General features: G+C 47.6%; 1 protein-coding gene and 1 long non-coding RNA gene across 2 annotated transcripts in view; one reads left to right on the plus strand and one right to left on the minus strand.

The window, feature by feature from the left end:
* Positions 1 to 16,591, plus strand: part of Snx9 (sorting nexin 9) — a 73,696-nt gene that overhangs the window by 56,049 nt on the left and 1,056 nt on the right. Inside the window, exons 10-17 of the mRNA XM_040758218.1 lie at positions 6,707 to 6,837; positions 8,786 to 8,889; positions 9,287 to 9,390; positions 11,278 to 11,355; positions 12,782 to 12,858; positions 13,932 to 14,021; positions 15,172 to 15,286; positions 15,916 to 16,007. Of these exons, the coding sequence (XP_040614152.1) occupies positions 6,707 to 6,837; positions 8,786 to 8,889; positions 9,287 to 9,390; positions 11,278 to 11,355; positions 12,782 to 12,858; positions 13,932 to 14,021; positions 15,172 to 15,286; positions 15,916 to 16,007 (791 nt within the window). The remainder of the gene's footprint in view (positions 1 to 6,706; positions 6,838 to 8,785; positions 8,890 to 9,286; positions 9,391 to 11,277; positions 11,356 to 12,781; positions 12,859 to 13,931; positions 14,022 to 15,171; positions 15,287 to 15,915; positions 16,008 to 16,591) is intronic.
* LOC121144470 lies at positions 12,724 to 16,103 on the minus strand. The gene is made up of 2 exons (XR_005881832.1): positions 15,844 to 16,103; positions 12,724 to 15,147 (listed from the first exon to the last, which is right to left on the minus strand). It is a non-coding gene; the product is annotated as an uncharacterized LOC121144470 (long non-coding RNA).

Here is a 16,591-nt window from a genome sequence, read left to right on the forward strand (position 1 = left end):
TCTGATCTAGAAGGACCCTGGACAAGGAGAGTGGTTGGGGGGAAGCAAGGCCCTTCCCAAAAAGAAGGCCAAACAAGGCTTGGGTCTCAGTAAGAGTTGGGGAACTTAGGGAGGGACCACAAATCATCTCAACCTGCCAGATGGCAGTGCCTGGGTGAGACTTCAGCATTGTAGCATGCCCTGTCCCAGGGGCCAGCCCTGGGTGCCTTCTTCTCTGTGCTTACAGGCAGGCACCTTATCTTCATAGTACACAGGGGGAAACACACCCCAAAGCATCCAGCAGGCTCTTCTATCCCACTAAGCAGGGGTTTGTGTTTGATCCTGAAGCTTCCTATGTTTGTGTTTTGAGATTGGACCTTTAGCTAGAATTATTATCTTCAAGATATGTAAGTCATTCTCCTTAAAACTTTATATTTTACATTGTTTTCTGTTTAGTTTCCTCTGGAGGCTTTTGTTTTGTCTTTTTGTTGTTTTGTGGAGATAAACTTTTTTAGTTTTAAAAGAAGTCGTTTGGGCTTGGATTAACTTGATATTCATCACAGTGGAATGGAGAGTGCTGCTCTGCTCCAGCAGTGAGTGACGCTGCAGTGTGTGCATAGTGCTCTCTCCCAGCAGAGAGTGATGCTGCAGTGTGTGCATAGTGCTCCCTCCAGCAGTCCTGAGGGTGACGCTGCAGTGTTCGCATAGTGCTCCCTCCAGCAGTCCTGAGGGTGACGCTGCAGTGTTCGCATAGTGCTCCCTCCAGCAGTCCTGAGGGTGACGCTGCAGTGTTCACATAGTGCTCCCTCCCAGCAGCCCTGGGCTCCCTACTAAGTGTGCAATGGAAGTGCTTGTAGACCCAAGAGGCTTTGGGTGAGACCCATGGTGTTCATGTGCCACACTGTTCATCTTACTGAAAGATTTACTCATGAATACACTTCTGGAGGAAAGTTGAGGCTGCATTTTCTGAAAATTTACTTTTAGACTACATGCGGTAAGTTCTTTGGTGTACAGTCCTACAGATTGATAACTTCTTTTATAGTCTTATAACCACAGCTGTGTTTGTAACACATTCTGTTGCTTCCCAAAACGTCATGGTGCTTAGTGTTTATTTTCAACTCCTACCTCTGGTCCTGTCCTTGACAATATCTGATCAGTTCTTAGTGGCTGTAATTCTGCTGGTTCGGCCAGCCGGCGTGAAGCAGAAGCATTTGGATCTCTGTGAGTTCGAGGCAAGCCTGGTCTACAAAGCAAGTTCTAGGACAGCCAGAACTGTTACACAGAGAAACCTTACCCCCCCCAAAAACCCCTAAAAAAGTTAGTAATTTTGTCTTTTCTGGAATCCATGATGAATGGAAACAGTGGAGCTGAGATTCATTCCTTTTGTTGGATCAGTAACTTTCCCTTATTGCTGTTATTAGAGTGTGTAGATACACTGTAATTCTTTATCCTTTTCATTCACTGAAAGGAATTTGGACTTCCTTTCCAGGTAATTGTAGCATCACCAGTATAGATATTTTGTTCTTACTTTTGTTTGTTTTTGAGACAGGAGCTCATTACATAACCCAAGCTGGCCTCAAAGTGACTCCTCTTGCCTCAGCCCCTCAGTACTATGATTACAGACACTTTATGACATGCAGTCTAGCAAACAGATTCTTATATAAACATGAGCAAATTTTCTTTGGGGTAAATTCCCACCAGTAGAACTAATAGATCAGTTGGTTTGCATTGTGCTCATGAGTTTGTCAGACTGGCTGATTTTGGAATCCACATCAGTGATATATGACATCATGAGTCCACATCTTTACCTGTACTTGGTAATGTCCAGTTTTTCATTGATTTTGCTTGACCGGTCTTATAGGCATGTAGTGGTGTGTTTTGTTTTTGTTTTCATTCCATACTGATGGGCTGTGTAGAGTACCTTCTCATGCACTTAGTGTCTTTTTTGGTGAAATGTCTGTTCAAAACTTTGGTTCTTTTTAAATTTGCTAGTCTATTTTTATTGCTGAATTTGTTCTGTATGTTCTAGAAACAGTTGACCATCGGGTGTGTGATGTGCACATGCTTGCTCCAACTGTAGCTTGCCTTTGTTCTCTAGACAATGTGTAGCAAAAGCCATTAATTTGAAGAAATCAGTCAGTGTCTTGCAGTCACAGGTATCTGAAAGAGACAGTTTAATTAAAGGGGAAAGGTGGGTTCACGTGGTAGAGGTTTCACCGTGCCTGGCAGAGAAGAGCAGAGCAGAGCGTAACCCACTGCACCCAAGTGAACCCAGCGTCCTCAAGTCCACGACGCCAGCGCCTACGAGAGGCATCTCATGCAGCCTTGGTGTCCAGCACACCGAGTTTTATGAATTGTGTTCCTGCTGTTGGATCTGAAGCATGTGGTTAACTGCATTTCAGGATACATCTTCCTGAAAGTGTGAAGGTCTGAGGTTCTGCGTTCGTGGCTGATGTATCTGTGGCTGGTTGTTGTACTGTAAGCACGCAGGAGCGGTGCTCACTCGTTTGCCTCCCGGTGCCCAGAGAGACCCCTTCCCCCGGTGCCCAGAGAGACCCCTTCCCCGTGCCCAGAGAGACCCCTTCCCCCGGTGCCCAGAGAGACCCCTTCCCCCGGTGCCCAGAGAGACCCCTTCCCCCGGTGCCCAGAGAGACCCCTTCCCCCGGTGCCCAGAGAGACCTCTTCACCCAGTGCCCAAAGAGACCCCTTCCCCCGTGCCCAGAGAGACCCCTTCCCCCGGTGCCCAGAGAGACCCCTTCCCCCGGTGCCCAGAGAGACCCCTTCCCCCGGTGCCCAGAGAGACCCCTTCCCCGGTGCCCAGAGAGACCCCTTCCCCCGTGCCCAGAGAGACCCCTTCCCCCGTGCCCAGAGAGACCCCTTCACCCAGTGCCCAGAGAGACCCCTTCCCCCGTGCCCAGAGAGACCCCTTCCCCCGGTGCCCAGAGAGACCCCTTCCCCCGGTGCCCAGAGAGACCCCTTCCCCCGTGCCCAGAGAGACCCCTTCCCCCGGTGCCCAGAGAGACCCCTTCCCCCGGTGCCCAGAGAGACTCCTTCCCCGGTGCCCAGAGAGACCCCTTCCCCCGGTGCCCAGAGAGACCCCTTCCCCCGGTGCCCAGAGAGACCCCTTCCCCCATGCCCAGAGAGACCCCTTCCCCCGGTGCCCAGAGAGACCCCTTCCCCCGGTGCCCAGAGAGACCCCTTCCCCCGGTGCCCAGAGAGACTCCTTCCCTGTGAAGTTGCATCTGCCCTTTGTACAGACTCACGTGACTGTCTGTGTGATTTGTTTCTGGACTTGTCTATACGCTGTTCGTTTTCCTGCCAGAACTACACTGTGCTGATTGCTGTCACTAAATCAGATAGTGCACACCCTCAGACTGATGGATTCTTTTCTTAATGTATTTGTTTTCATGGCTATGACTGTTTTGCCTACAGCAGCTAGAGGAGGACGTTGAATTTCTTGGAACGGGGATTACAGATAGTTGCGAACCATCATGTTGGGTTCAAACCCAGGTCCTCTGGAAGAGCACCTGGTGCCCTGAACCACGCAGCCATCTCTCAACCCCTCTGCCGATAGTTTGAAGGGTGGTTTGCTGGTCATGGAGCCTCAGCTGTTACTTTTCCATGCTGCACAGCCAGCGTCTTCCCATTCCCTCTGCCCTTTGCTGTCCACAGGACAAGCCAGCCCTTAACTCTTCTCCCCACACAAGCCCCGACCTGGCCACTGCTGACACTGGCCTGTGTTTTCCTCTCTTTGTGTCTGAGTGGGGGGGCTCTTCTGTGTTTTCCTCTCTGAGTGGGGGGCTCTTTTGACCCCGCCTTTGCCATCTTGCATCCCTGCTGCTGCAGACGTGAGTTTTCTGTCCCAGGTCCTTCTGCAACTGTCTCTTTTGGGCTCTGTTGTTGATTACTGTCACGTTGCCCTTTAATTTTTCTACAGTTTTTTTCAAATATTTACAGAAACTGATTTTTGTCAGCTAAATTCAGTATCTAGCTACACATAGTAACAATCTCTACTGACTTTTTTTTCTTCAACACAGATCCTATCTTGCATCTTGTTTGCCAAGCTCTAGTTATTTTTTTCGTTGGTCTGTGTGTTTGTTTTGTTTTTGTTTTAAATGAACATTGGCCCTCGCTGAGAATCTGTTTTAGCAGCTGTGGATTCTGCTGTTGCCTCCCCAAAGATTGCTGTTGGTGTTTTGTTTGCATAGGAACTGGCCTTGTACGATCTCAGAATCTCAGAACGCTGCCTGTCTTGCAGCTCAGTTGTTTTCGTGTTTGTCTGGTTAAGATTGGCATCCTAAGATTTGCTTCTCCACATAGACTGGCAGGACGCCTGGGATTGATTAGACAGAGCCTGTGCCAATATGGTTTCTTTCCTCTCTTGATGTAACTATAAATAGAAGAAGGAATTCAGAGCTCCGATCCCTTCAAGTTATCCCCAGCCTTTCTTTCTCCTGGTCCTTTGTTTTGTTGTTAGGGGAGTTTTGTTTGTTTCTGGAAACAAGGTCTTAGTGTGTTGCCCAGGCTTGTGTCAGACTTCTGGACTCAGGTAACCCTGCTGCCTCAATCTGCCATGCACCTGGGACTACACTGTGCCTCGCTTGCTACCAAGACTCTGTTCTGTCCCTCTTGCATGTGAACAGTCTCCTGGTTGGGCAGGAGCAAGTGACTTAGACACCTCGATGGAGTGCCACACATTCTCGCTGTTCTCGGGGAAGTTGAGCAGTTTCCCAGCGGACGCTCGTCAGGAGCTGTTCGTCTCCAGAACCAGCTGTGCTTTTTTTGTTGCCATTGTACGGCTTCATACTGACTCTTGGGATAGGGTTACTTGAGGTCCTCACCTGGCTGTGTCAGAGTTTCCTCCTTAGGCTCTCAGGTGATACTGAGTTTGTTTGGTAAGAGCATAAAGTCTCTACTCATTTGATGCTGATGTTGGCTGTGTCATGCTTGCCAAGCTCTGTACTAAAACAGGAACTCAATAAGTGTTGCTTTAGTGTGGCCGTTAGCTCTGGGGTAGGTATGTCAAGGGATAATTGTCTTTGCCATTTAACTTTACAAGACAAAATAGAAGGGCTAGAGAGCTGGCTCAGTGGTGAAGAACCCTTGCTGCTCTTGCAGAGGACCTGGGTTCGGTTCCCAGCATTCAGGTGGTGACTCACAATTGCCCAAAAACTCTAGTCCCAAAGGATCTGACACCATCTTCTGACATCCTTGGGCACCAGAGACACATGTGGCACATGGATATATGTGCAGGCAAATACTCACACACATAAAAATTAACAAAACAAAGCTAAAAGCAAGAAAGAGAGAGAGACAGACAGACAGACACAGACAGACAAAGTTACAGTCTCCAGGGAGTGTACACATGCACCCCAACTCTCACCACACCCACCCCTGTGTGTGGGGGGGCAGGGGTTGCTTTTTAATTTTTAGGTAAGGTTTTTCTGGGTAACCTAGGCTGGCCACTAGCTCCCAGTGCTCTGAGAGCCCCCGTGTGTTGGGTCACAGGTGTGTGTGTGTGGCTTCAGGGCCTCTTACGTGCTGAGTGCAAGTGTTTAGCACTTATGCACTTGAGTATTACATTGCAGTTAGACATGTTTGTCATTACTTCCTAAGAACGGCGCAGCAATTTCCACTAACCACTCCCTTCATTGCCTATAAAGCTTCACGTGCCTGCCCAGAAACCAGCGTAAGGGTCGTTTCCAAGCTACAGACAGTTTTCCATTTTGAGATAGTTCTTTGCAACATGTTTGCAGCTAATGTTGTTGCTAGTCTTGCCAACATTAAATTATTTGTTAATGTTTTAAATTGGAATTTCATTTTTATAAAATTGGTGTGTGTGTGCGGACGTGTGGGCACCTGAGTGTATATAATATATGCGCATGATACAAGAGCCCATGAGAGGCGCTGGAGTTACAGGTGGCTGTGAGCCACCATGTAGGAGCTGGGGAGTGAGCTGGGGTCATGTGAAGAGCAGGTAGCGCTCTTGGCTGCCAGGCCATCTCTGCAGCACTACGGGGTGGAGAGAGGGGGATGGCTCAGGTGGCTGCCTGTAAACCCAGCGCTAGGTTCAGTGAAAGATCGTGGCTCAGACGAATGAGGCAGAGTGCTGGGACAAGACACTCAGCGTTGTCATTTGCCTCCATGCACCCTCTTGCACACACACACACACGCTCTATCCATGTCATCCACATACACTGCACACACACACACACGTCTATCCGTGCCATACACATACACTGTACACACACACACATATACTGTACACACACACACGCTCTATCCATGTCATCCACATACACTGTACACACATACACACACATACTCACACACACACACATGCTCTATCCGTGTCATCCACATACACTGTACACACACACATATACTGTACACACACGCTCTATCCATGTCATACACATACATTGTACACACACACACATACTGTACACACACACACACACGCTCTATCCATGTCATACACATACACTGTACACACACACACATACTGTACACACACACATATACACTGTACACACACACACACGCTCTATCCATGTCATCCACATACACTGTACACACACACACACGTCTATCCGTGCCATACACATACTGTACACACACACACTCACACATACTCACACACGCACATACACTGTACAGACACACACTGCAGTGAGATAATTAATTCTCTTTGCGATTGTCAGACTTGCATGTCACTCTTCCCTAGGTCGCTTTGAAGAGGAGTTCATCAAGATGCGCATGGAGCGGCTGCAGGCGTGGATGACAAGGATGTGCCGGCACCCGGTGGTGTCAGAGAGTGAAGTTTTCCAGCAGTTCCTGAACTTCCGGGATGAGAAGGCAGGTGTAGCCCTGCGGTCTCGGGGGCGTGGGTGCTGGCACATTCACAGTGAACTCACCTCTGGCAGGAGCCAGAGCAGTTTGTTTTATTAGTCCTCCCACCAAAACAAGAACCTATCTCATATGCAGGAAGTGTGTTGTGGGGATGCACTACCAGGGGCAGGCTCTGTCCCCTGGGGACGTCAGTGCTGCGTGGGTGGGCGCAGGCGAAGAGTGTGCTTCGATGCGGAGTGGTTTTCCAGAGTGCTCTTTAAAATGGGCGTGGGGGCTGGGAAAGAGCACTTGGTGCACAGCATGAGGACCTGAATTCACATCCCCACCTGTACACACTGTCGCAGCACTGTGTGGCGTGGAAACGGAACGCTAGAGCTCCCTGACTGCTGGGGTCAGAGAAAGACGGCCTCAGAGGAATCCGACAGAAAGTGGTAGAGTGGGACACCCAAGACCCTCCTCTGGCCTCTCACATGTGTGCTGGCACATGCGCGCGCACACACGCACGCACACACACACAGAGACAGAGACAGAGAGAGACACCTGGAAAGTGGGCCTCAAGAGGGAGCACTGGCTGTGTGAGCTCTGGTGCCTCGGTGCCCTGTGGGAAAAGTGGGAACTGATCATTCATCCCAGAGCCTTGTCCTCTACCAGGAGCAGAGGTCCTAAGTCCAGAGTAAACGCTGCTCTCTGCCTGCTCCCTCTGCGCAGCTGCTTGCTGGTGCCTCCATGTATTCTCCATGTTTTCTGTGTAACTTTACAGAGAACAAACGTGGCAGATTTCATAAAACACTGCAGAGAAATGGTTAGCTACAGTGTGACCCAGGGAAAGCATTACTAAGTTATTTTTGTCTTTAGTGAACTCATGCAATACCTGATCTCCCATTGGAACCTTCAGAGAGAGGTGTCCTTGCTAAACTTCATAGTGTTTTGCCTTGGAGAAGCGATTCATTTACAGATTGCTTAAGAAGAGTAAATCTTAGACATTGGTTGCTTTGTTTCACATGAAGCTGCCTTGCAGCGTTGACAGTTCACGAAAAAGTGGTAGAAAAGAATGAACTTGGAGTCACCCACTTGCCCCACCCCAGCCCCATTTCTCTCCTGTCTGTTGCTATGAGCCTGGTAAAGCCTTATCCTTGTGAGACCGAAGATTCCTCACCAGCAGAGACTTAGCAGGACTAGAGAGTGGTGGGATGCTCTCTGCTTGTCAGTAGCTAACATAACGGGGAACAAAGAAAACCCCTGAGACTGCCTAGAATCGCTAGAAATAAGTGGTTATCAAGGATAAAGTCATTGCATTTTTATCATCAAATCACTAGGTTAAAAAATCTTTCAACTTCAAAATTATCAAATATTTAGGAATAAATAGGAGAAAATACACAAAAAGCCTATCTGTAAGACTATGAAAAATTGACAGAAGTTTCGAAAAGGACCCAAGATGTCATATGTGGAAACTCAAAGGGGAAGAACAGGCTTGGGCACAGGTTCCTGTAATCGCAGAGCTGAGGAAGCAGGGAAGAGTGGATCTCAGAGCTCACCGGCAGGCCGGCCTGGCCTAGTCTACAAGCCCCAGAGACACTATTTCAAAAATGGAGGTCCGTTGATCTAATGCCCTTGTACTCAGCGGCACTGTACATGCATATAACATAAAAAACCTCATCTTTTTTTAAAGGGTTAAAGCAGTTAATGTCGTCAGTCTCACGGAGGGTATATACATTCTCTTCTTATGTTGGAAGCCACTGCAGAAGGAATGTGGCTGAGTCTTCACTCCCGAGAACAGCCTGTGCGGTGACACTGTGGTTTTCTAGGCATCAGCCTGTGGCGCTGAGGGTGCAGGGTGGACACGCTGCTTCCTGAAAAGAGGAAGCAGGGTCTCAGCTGCTGCTGCTGCTCAGGGATTTGGAAGGACAGGTCGGCCCTGCTGGCAGCTGTAACGCCGCCGTGTTCTTACTTCTAGGAATGGAAAACTGGAAAGAGGAAGGCTGAGAAAGACGAGCTGGTGGGAGTCATGATATTTTCCACAATGGAACCAGAGGCTCCCGACTTGGACTTGATAGAAATGTAAGCCACTGCCTGACTCTCCTTCCCCCCAGTCTGCGCATGCTTCTGCGCATGCTTCCTTTGGCTCATGGTCTGGCCCAGGGCTGCAGCCGCTGTAGTTCACATCTTCCGAACGGAATTTTAGCCGAGTGGAGCTTGTAGTCAGATGGTGTCCACAGAGGTCCCGGCATAGCTTGTTGAGCACTGCTTCCCTCTGTTTCATTGTTGATGTAATGTTAGTTATCATTAATAAAGTGACGAGGCAAGGTGTCAGCAGCCACCCGCACCCTTGGAGCGCCCAGCAAAGCAGAAATCATTTGTGCCAGCACTCGGGATCAAACCCACGGCCTGAAGCAATCTAGGTATTGTGCTTGTCCCTGACATTACTGATGTGACTGATGGCTGTCTCTGGTCCCAGAGAGCAGAAATGCGATGCTGTGGGGAAGTTCACCAAGGCCATGGATGACGGCGTGAAGGAGCTGCTCACGGTGGGGCAGGAGCACTGGAAGCGGTGCACGGGGCGTAAGTGCTGTTCCCCCAGACTCAGCCGTGACACATGTGTTCACGGGGACCTGTCCCACACACGAGGGCCTGGATTGCGCTGCCTAGATCCACCTCAAACCCTTGCCCCGGCCTCACTTCTCAATACCAGGTGCAACCAGAAAATTGAGCATAACAAGGCTGCCCAAGAAGCGTTATAAACACAAAACTAAACTAAATTGAGTTCAATGCTGGATCTTTGGAGTCTGTAACCTCAGGAAACTTAATCTTTCTGCATTTAGAGAGTACGTCTTGTGTAGTTGGTTTTGTTTTGCTTGCTTTAATTTTTAAGGCACGGTCTCAAGTAGCACACTTAGAAGCATGTGACATGAGGCCAAGCTCATGACTTTCCTTTTAGTCTTTCTGTGCCTGTTTTAGGATGTGCTGTATTTGACTACAGCCATAGTTTTTAGGAAATAGCCTACATACTTGGTAGAAAGTATGATCGATATTAATATGTATACACTAAAATATGAAGACAGACTAGGCCACTTCAGAGGGACATGATATTTTAGCCGTGGCTCTGCTCACCCTCCCTAGGATTAAGAATTTCTTCCTTTCTTCCTGTCCTTGATGTGTGGCCTGTCATGTTCTGAGCTTTTGTCCTGTGTCCCCTGAACTGTGCAGCCGTGGTGTCCGGGATAGAATAGTGAAGCCTGCAGAGACACCGTCCTCTGTAAGTGAAGGGAGTGTGCCACAGAGCAGTTCCCCAGCGCGGGGGAGACCTGACCTCAGTCCCTGACACTGACACAGGAGCGAGAGAAGAGAAATATCAATAAATAATTCGACTTTAAAAGGAATGAGTTATTTTAGTGGCACCTTTGCAGAAGGCTGAGATAGCAAACCGTTGATATGGATGTTCTCTGATAGAATCAAATCCCTTCTGTCTGATGACTCGAAGTTCTGTGCCTTACATAACCCAAACCACATTTCTCAGCAAGGAGCACACTGACACAAGGCTGTCCTTTGGGGGTGGAGGAGAGAGGAAGTTGTTTGTTCAGTTTAACTCAGTGATACCTTCTTCCTTTCCTTTGTTTTTGCTCTTTTTTTTTTTTTTTTTTTTGAGACAGGGTTGCTCTGTGTAGCTTTGGAGGCTGTCCTGGAACTCACTCTGTAAACCAGGCTGGCCTTGAACTCACAGAGATCTGCCTGCCTCTGCCTCCCGAGTGCTGGGATTAAAGCCATGTGCTGCCACCTTCTTTTCTTGTTTACATTTTTCCAAACCTCTAAGCTGTACAGTGAAAACTGTATGTGTAAATATCATGAATGTCTTTAACCAGGGAGCAGGCAGATGATATATCCAGAGTAAACATCACTGACATTACCCTGAGGCTGAGGTCAAGCAGTGGTTTCTTTCAGAAGTTCACAGGTGCCTTCTGAGGGGGTCTGTGCAGACACATGGCGGCCTAAGGACTTCTGTAGCTTCTCCAGGGTGGCCCTGAAATCTGAGCCCAGAACCTTTGGGATGAGTTAGCAAGTCCTCACATCCCATAGGTGAAGCTTTGTTGACACACTTAGCTGTATCTGCCAAACCTTCCATCTGGAGATGGTGAGTCTGGTGTCCGGGTTGCTGTGATGACCACGCACACGAAGGGCTTTGGAGCAGGAGTCCTGAGCATGGGTTCCTTCCTTTGCCCTATCCAGTGAATGAGTGTGGGGATGGGTTGTTCACAATCCCACTCACTGGTGGCTAATTGAGCAATCAGTTAAAAATTATTAAAGAAATCATTAGTTGAGAAGTCATTTCATCAAGGAGTAGGCACTATTCTAAATCATTTCGGATGTCTTCTATTATGAGTCACCGCCAGGGAACTGTGGGATGTATTTCAGCCTGCTCTGAGGACTGATTAGCTTGCAATTCTTTTCCAGCCTTGCCCAAGGAATATCAGAAGATTGGGAAGGCCTTGCAGAGTTTAGCAACAGTGTTCAGCTCCAGTGGGTACCAAGGTATGTATTTGTTTATAATTTCCCTTGCTGATAAGCACATAAAAACTGTCCACATTCTTGAATTACTTCAGTACCTGTATAAGTTGTATGGTGAACATATCGGGGTAAGGGGTGTTTGCTCAACTTAGAATTCCTTAAGCGTAAGCCGTGACGTGCTTCTCGTGTCCTCTCGTGTGGAGCCCACAGTGTCCATGCAGGTTCTGGTGAGCTGGCTGCCATGCTGTTATCTAGAGCACTAGAACTTACACCTCCTGAGCAGAGGGAAGAGAGGTGAGGTCTCTGTAGCAGCGGTGGAGCACAGAGAGCTGCCTGTTTTCTGGGCTGGCACCACCGTCAGTCAGTAGGGGATGGGTATTTATATTGCATATGGCACTTTGGCAAGTATTAAAAATGCTCAGCATATTTTTTTTTGTTGAATATCATTCACTTTACTAAAACTGCTGTTTTTAAAGCCAGTCAAGCTTCTTTAGATGGGCGTCTGTTCCAGGAAAATGTGGGTCAGTGTTGTTGAGCACAGTTTCAATGCTATAGAGTTTATTCCTGCAATCCTGTAAATGAGCTTGAGTCCCAAGGCTGTCATAATTACATCAAACAAATCTTTTTGCTGCATCCCTGGCATGTGGGTGGTTATAGTAGGACAATGTAAGAATTGCTACATTCGCTCCCACCATGAATATTCTGTAGTCTTGGGGAGTCTCATATGGACATGCTTTTGGTAAGAGAATCGTGAGAAAGCCTGAGGATAGTCCTACATCCAGGAGCTACGCAGCTGGCCCAGGTGCCTCAGATGCCCATTTGAGGGGCCTTCCCCTGGGCAAAGGAAGAAAGCTGGGTTACACTGGTGAAAACAGTAATTGTCATGGAAGGAAGCCTAGCACACGTTTCTACACCCAGAGTTACTAACACAGCACACATTTGTACACCCGGAGTTATTAACACAGCACACATTTGTACACCCAGAGTTACTAACACAGCACACATTTGTACACCCGGAGTTATTAACATAGCACATATTTGTATACCCAGAGTTATTAATTTACTTGTAATTTAATCCCAGTTACTGTGAGGGACAATGGGCTCTGTCTGGTTCTGAAACTGTAAAGGACCCAGGCGTTGACGCTGCTTTCCCAATTCAGATTACACCCAATAGTAAGCAAAGGCTTGTCAAAGAAAGGGTTCTCCCTCAGAAGCTGCTAACGAAGAGTGAGTGGGTGAGGAAGAGAACAGTGCAGAGACGATCACACTCACTCCTGGTAGTGTGAAAACCAGGGTTAACCAGAAACTGATTCTAGATCTCGTTAAGCCAATTTTGTCGGTGTTTTAAATTTTCTAAAGGCTATCAATAAAGTATATATCAAAACCTGTAAGTATAAAGAAAATATTTGTAATATTAGTTGCTTACAAGATGTCATGCAATTCATTTCAGGGGAAACAGATCTGAACGATGCAATAACAGAAGCTGGGAAGACATACGAGGAGATCGCCAGCCTCGTGGCAGAGCAGGTATTCCATAACCACACTTCCCAACCCACGTCCGTTATGTAAACCCAGCTAGACACCTCTTCTCTGCTTCTGTGGCTTCCCGTTAATTTCATTTAGTGATGATGTGTTTTCCAGTGAAGCCAGGTGTGGTAGCTCATACCGGTAATCCCAGAGCTTGGGAGGCTGGGGTATGGGATAGTCTTGAGTTCAGATCTAGCCTGGGCTGTATAGTGAGTTCTGAGCTGATCTTAGTTACAGAGTAAGATCCTTTCTCAAAAAGACAACAGAAAAAAAAATCTAAATGAAGTTTGGGTCTGTGTTAAATGGCCTAGATTGTTCTTCAATACTTGTGGGACCCCCCCCCCAGGATTGTTTTTAGTTAGGAATACTAATTCTAAATGCTTAACACTGAGTGTTCTAGTTGGCATTCTGTTGCTGTTATGAGACATTTTGGGGGGCGCTGGAGAGATGACTCAGCGGTTAAGAGCACTGGCTGCTCTCCCAAAGGTCCTGAGTTCAATTCCCAGCAACAACATGGTGGCTCACAGCCATCTGTCATGAGATCTGGTGCCCTCTTCTGGTGTGCAGGCAGAATACTGTGTACGTAAAAAAGAAAAAAAAATTTCTGACCAACAGGAACTTGGGAAGGGGAGGATTTATTTGGCTCATACTTCCATGTCACAGTCAGTGAGGACAGAAACCTAAGCGTGAACCGTGGAGGCTCCTCGCTGGCTCACTCTGTGGCTCGCACTGTCTTACACAGCAAGGACCACCTGCCGAGGGATGGGGCTGCCGGGCTGGGCCCTCCCACATCAGTTATCAGTTATCAGACTGTTGCAGGACATTCGGTCACACTGTGACCCTCCAAGACTGTTAATAAGTTAACCTTGAATTGGGGCAGAGTCAAAGACTAGCTGACCAGAGCTAGCCATAGAGAAGCCAGGGATTAGGGTAGAAACGACAAAAAGACAGGAAAAAGTAGGATGGAGTTTGGCGCTTCTTTTAGTTTTGGGACAAGAGTATGCTCCTCAGTTTCTTCTCCTTGATTTTTAAAATTCCTCCACCAGTAACAGGCAGCCTGTGTCTTGTTACAGCCAAAGAAGGACCTGCACTTCCTGATGGAGTGCAACCACGAGTACAAAGGCTTTCTTGGATGCTTCCCAGACATCATCGGCGCTCACAAGGTAAGGGCCAGTGTTAGGAGGAGCTGCCAGGCGTGCAGCACTGACACATTGTTTAAAAAGAAACTACCTGGATGTGGTGCCACAAGCCTGCAATCCAGCCAGGAGGCAGAGGCAGGCAGGTCTACATGAGTTCAAGGCCAGCCTCGTCTACAAAGTAAGTTCCATGCCAGACAGGACTACAAAATGAGGTGCCCCCATCTCAAAAAGAAGGAGAAGTAGTAGCAAGCTATAACTCCCACCATAAAGTTTTAAAACTAAATTGAAAAGGTGGTTTGGTACATCTTCATGTTTTAACCCTGTTACTAGTTCCTCCTAGAGTCTCTGTGGTGCTCTTAGTGTCCTGAGGGTCCTTGGATTGATTAGGAAAATTTCTGCAAAGGGCTGTTCTGTGATCTTAGTGCTGCTGCAGGAAGAGTCTGCAAGAGCAACACACATAAACAGCCTTTGTGTAGTTCCGCTAACTTAGTACTGTAGCGGGTATTCACCCAGGAGGGTCGTCCTGGTCAGAATTTATACAGCAGCAGAGTGGAGTGTTAGGCGCAGAGCCTAGTTTACCAGTAGAGGTCGAGGTTTTCCTGGACAAGAATGATCACTCAAAGATTCCCTGCTACATGGTATGTTATTTCCACAAATAACAAGCAGTGGAGTGGTGCTGGAATGAGATTCCTTGGCAGCATTTACAGCTACTTCCATCTGAGAAGGACTTGAAACTCATTCGCGCCTCCTACAAAAGTAGAATAAAACCAGTGTGTACACTCAAGCAGCAACCCATGGAATTGTTTCCTAGCAGGAGAGAAAGGACACGCTCCGGGCACTGTGTACCTGCTACATGCATGTGGCTTTCTGACCACCATGCCTGGTCTCCTCTGTACTCCTGAAACACCAGCAGTATAGACTTACACGGAGGACAGTCTGTTTCTCTTCTCCTGGTGCATAAAACTGCAGGTTCTAGTGCTATTGCATTAAGAGTGGCAGCCTTTGCTCCCGAGAGACTTGAATGGAGTTGGCTCAGGAGCTGATGTTCCCTCTGTCCTTAGTGTCGCAGTGCTTTCCTCTTCAGTACCAAGTCTGTAGAATGTCAGCATTGTCGTGTCTTCAGCCAGTGCTTAGCTTGTCTTCTTAAATACTGTCGCATGTATGTGTTTTCCAGGGAGCAATAGAAAAAGTAAAAGAAAGTGATAAGCTGGTTGCAACTAGTAAGATCACCCCCCAAGACAAGCAGACGATGGTGAAGCGGGTCGGCACCATGTCGTATGCTTTACAAGGTAAGAGAAAGGCCGTGACCACCCCACCCCGCAGCCTTAAACCCAAGTGTGAGCCTCAGTGACCTGATCGCCTACGGGTAGCATGTTATTTTACAGACAGATTTGGAATAGCTGTGACAGCTTGGTTAGACCTGTACATCTTATTACTTCCTGGAGACATCAAGACCCCTTTACTAGCCTTTACTATCATACTGTTCTGTTAAATTCCAAAGTTCAGCTTCCAGAAGTCTGTCACCTCTGTGCCCCAGGACTGTAGGAATCAGTCTAGGCATGCCTTACTGTTAGTAAAAAGAAAGCATTAGCTGATTTCTAGAGATTTGCGTATGTAAGAGCAGACAAGAGCAGTAAATGGCCTCTGTCTCTGTGTTTGGTGAAGGGTGACACATGTGCCTTGGCAGACTGGAGGCTGTCAGCAGTGTTCAGCACGCTAATCAATGACGGCCATCCATTACTAGAAAGTGGCGCTTGCTGCTGGTGTCTGCCTGTTTCCAGGCTCTTCACAGAGTTGTTCCGAGAACTGGCATGCATAGAAGCCAGATCAAGTCTTGTTGACTTACCCAAGCAGAGAGATCGCATGTTGTCAATCGAAATCTTGCTGGGAACTAATCCCTGGGATAATTTTGTTGTAGCTGAGATGAATCACTTCCACAGTAACCGGATCTACGATTACAACAGCGTCATCCGCCTCTACCTGGAGCAGCAAGTACAGTTCTATGAAACGGTAAGTGGCTCCCAGCCAAACCTGTGCACGCCAGGAGAGAAGGCTTCATGCTCAGTGACCTTGATCATACACTGGTATCCATCTGTGACCTGTGCTTCTGAGTAAGAAGGGGTACATTGTGATTTGTTAATTATCAAATATACATGTATACTTATTTTTTTAAGATTTATTTATATATATATAATGTTCTGCCTGGTCCCGTGTGGTTACTGGGAATTGAACTCAGAACCTCTGGAAGAGCAACCAGTGCTCTTAAACTCTGAGCCATCTCTCCAGCCCCTACATGTATAATTATTGACCTTGTAATTCAAAATAGAAAAACATGTACTTTGTCACTGTCTTGGCATAAATTTAAGTGGCTTATATAATGGACCTGGATTTTATATTAATATCAACTCTTATATCAAAATATAAATTATTAAAACTTACATTTCTATAGCCGGGTGGTGGTGACGCACGCCTTTAATCCCAGCACTTGGGAGGCAGAGGCAGGCGGATCTCTGTGAGTTCGAGGTGGGGCTGGACCGACAGCCTCCAAAACAATACAGAGAAACCCTGTCTCGTAAAAACAAAAACAAAACAAA

This window comes from Mesocricetus auratus, unplaced genomic scaffold (genome assembly GCF_017639785.1).
Source record: "Mesocricetus auratus isolate SY011 unplaced genomic scaffold, BCM_Maur_2.0 Super-Scaffold_100018, whole genome shotgun sequence".
In the NCBI taxonomy this organism is placed as follows: Eukaryota; Metazoa; Chordata; class Mammalia; order Rodentia; family Cricetidae; genus Mesocricetus; species Mesocricetus auratus.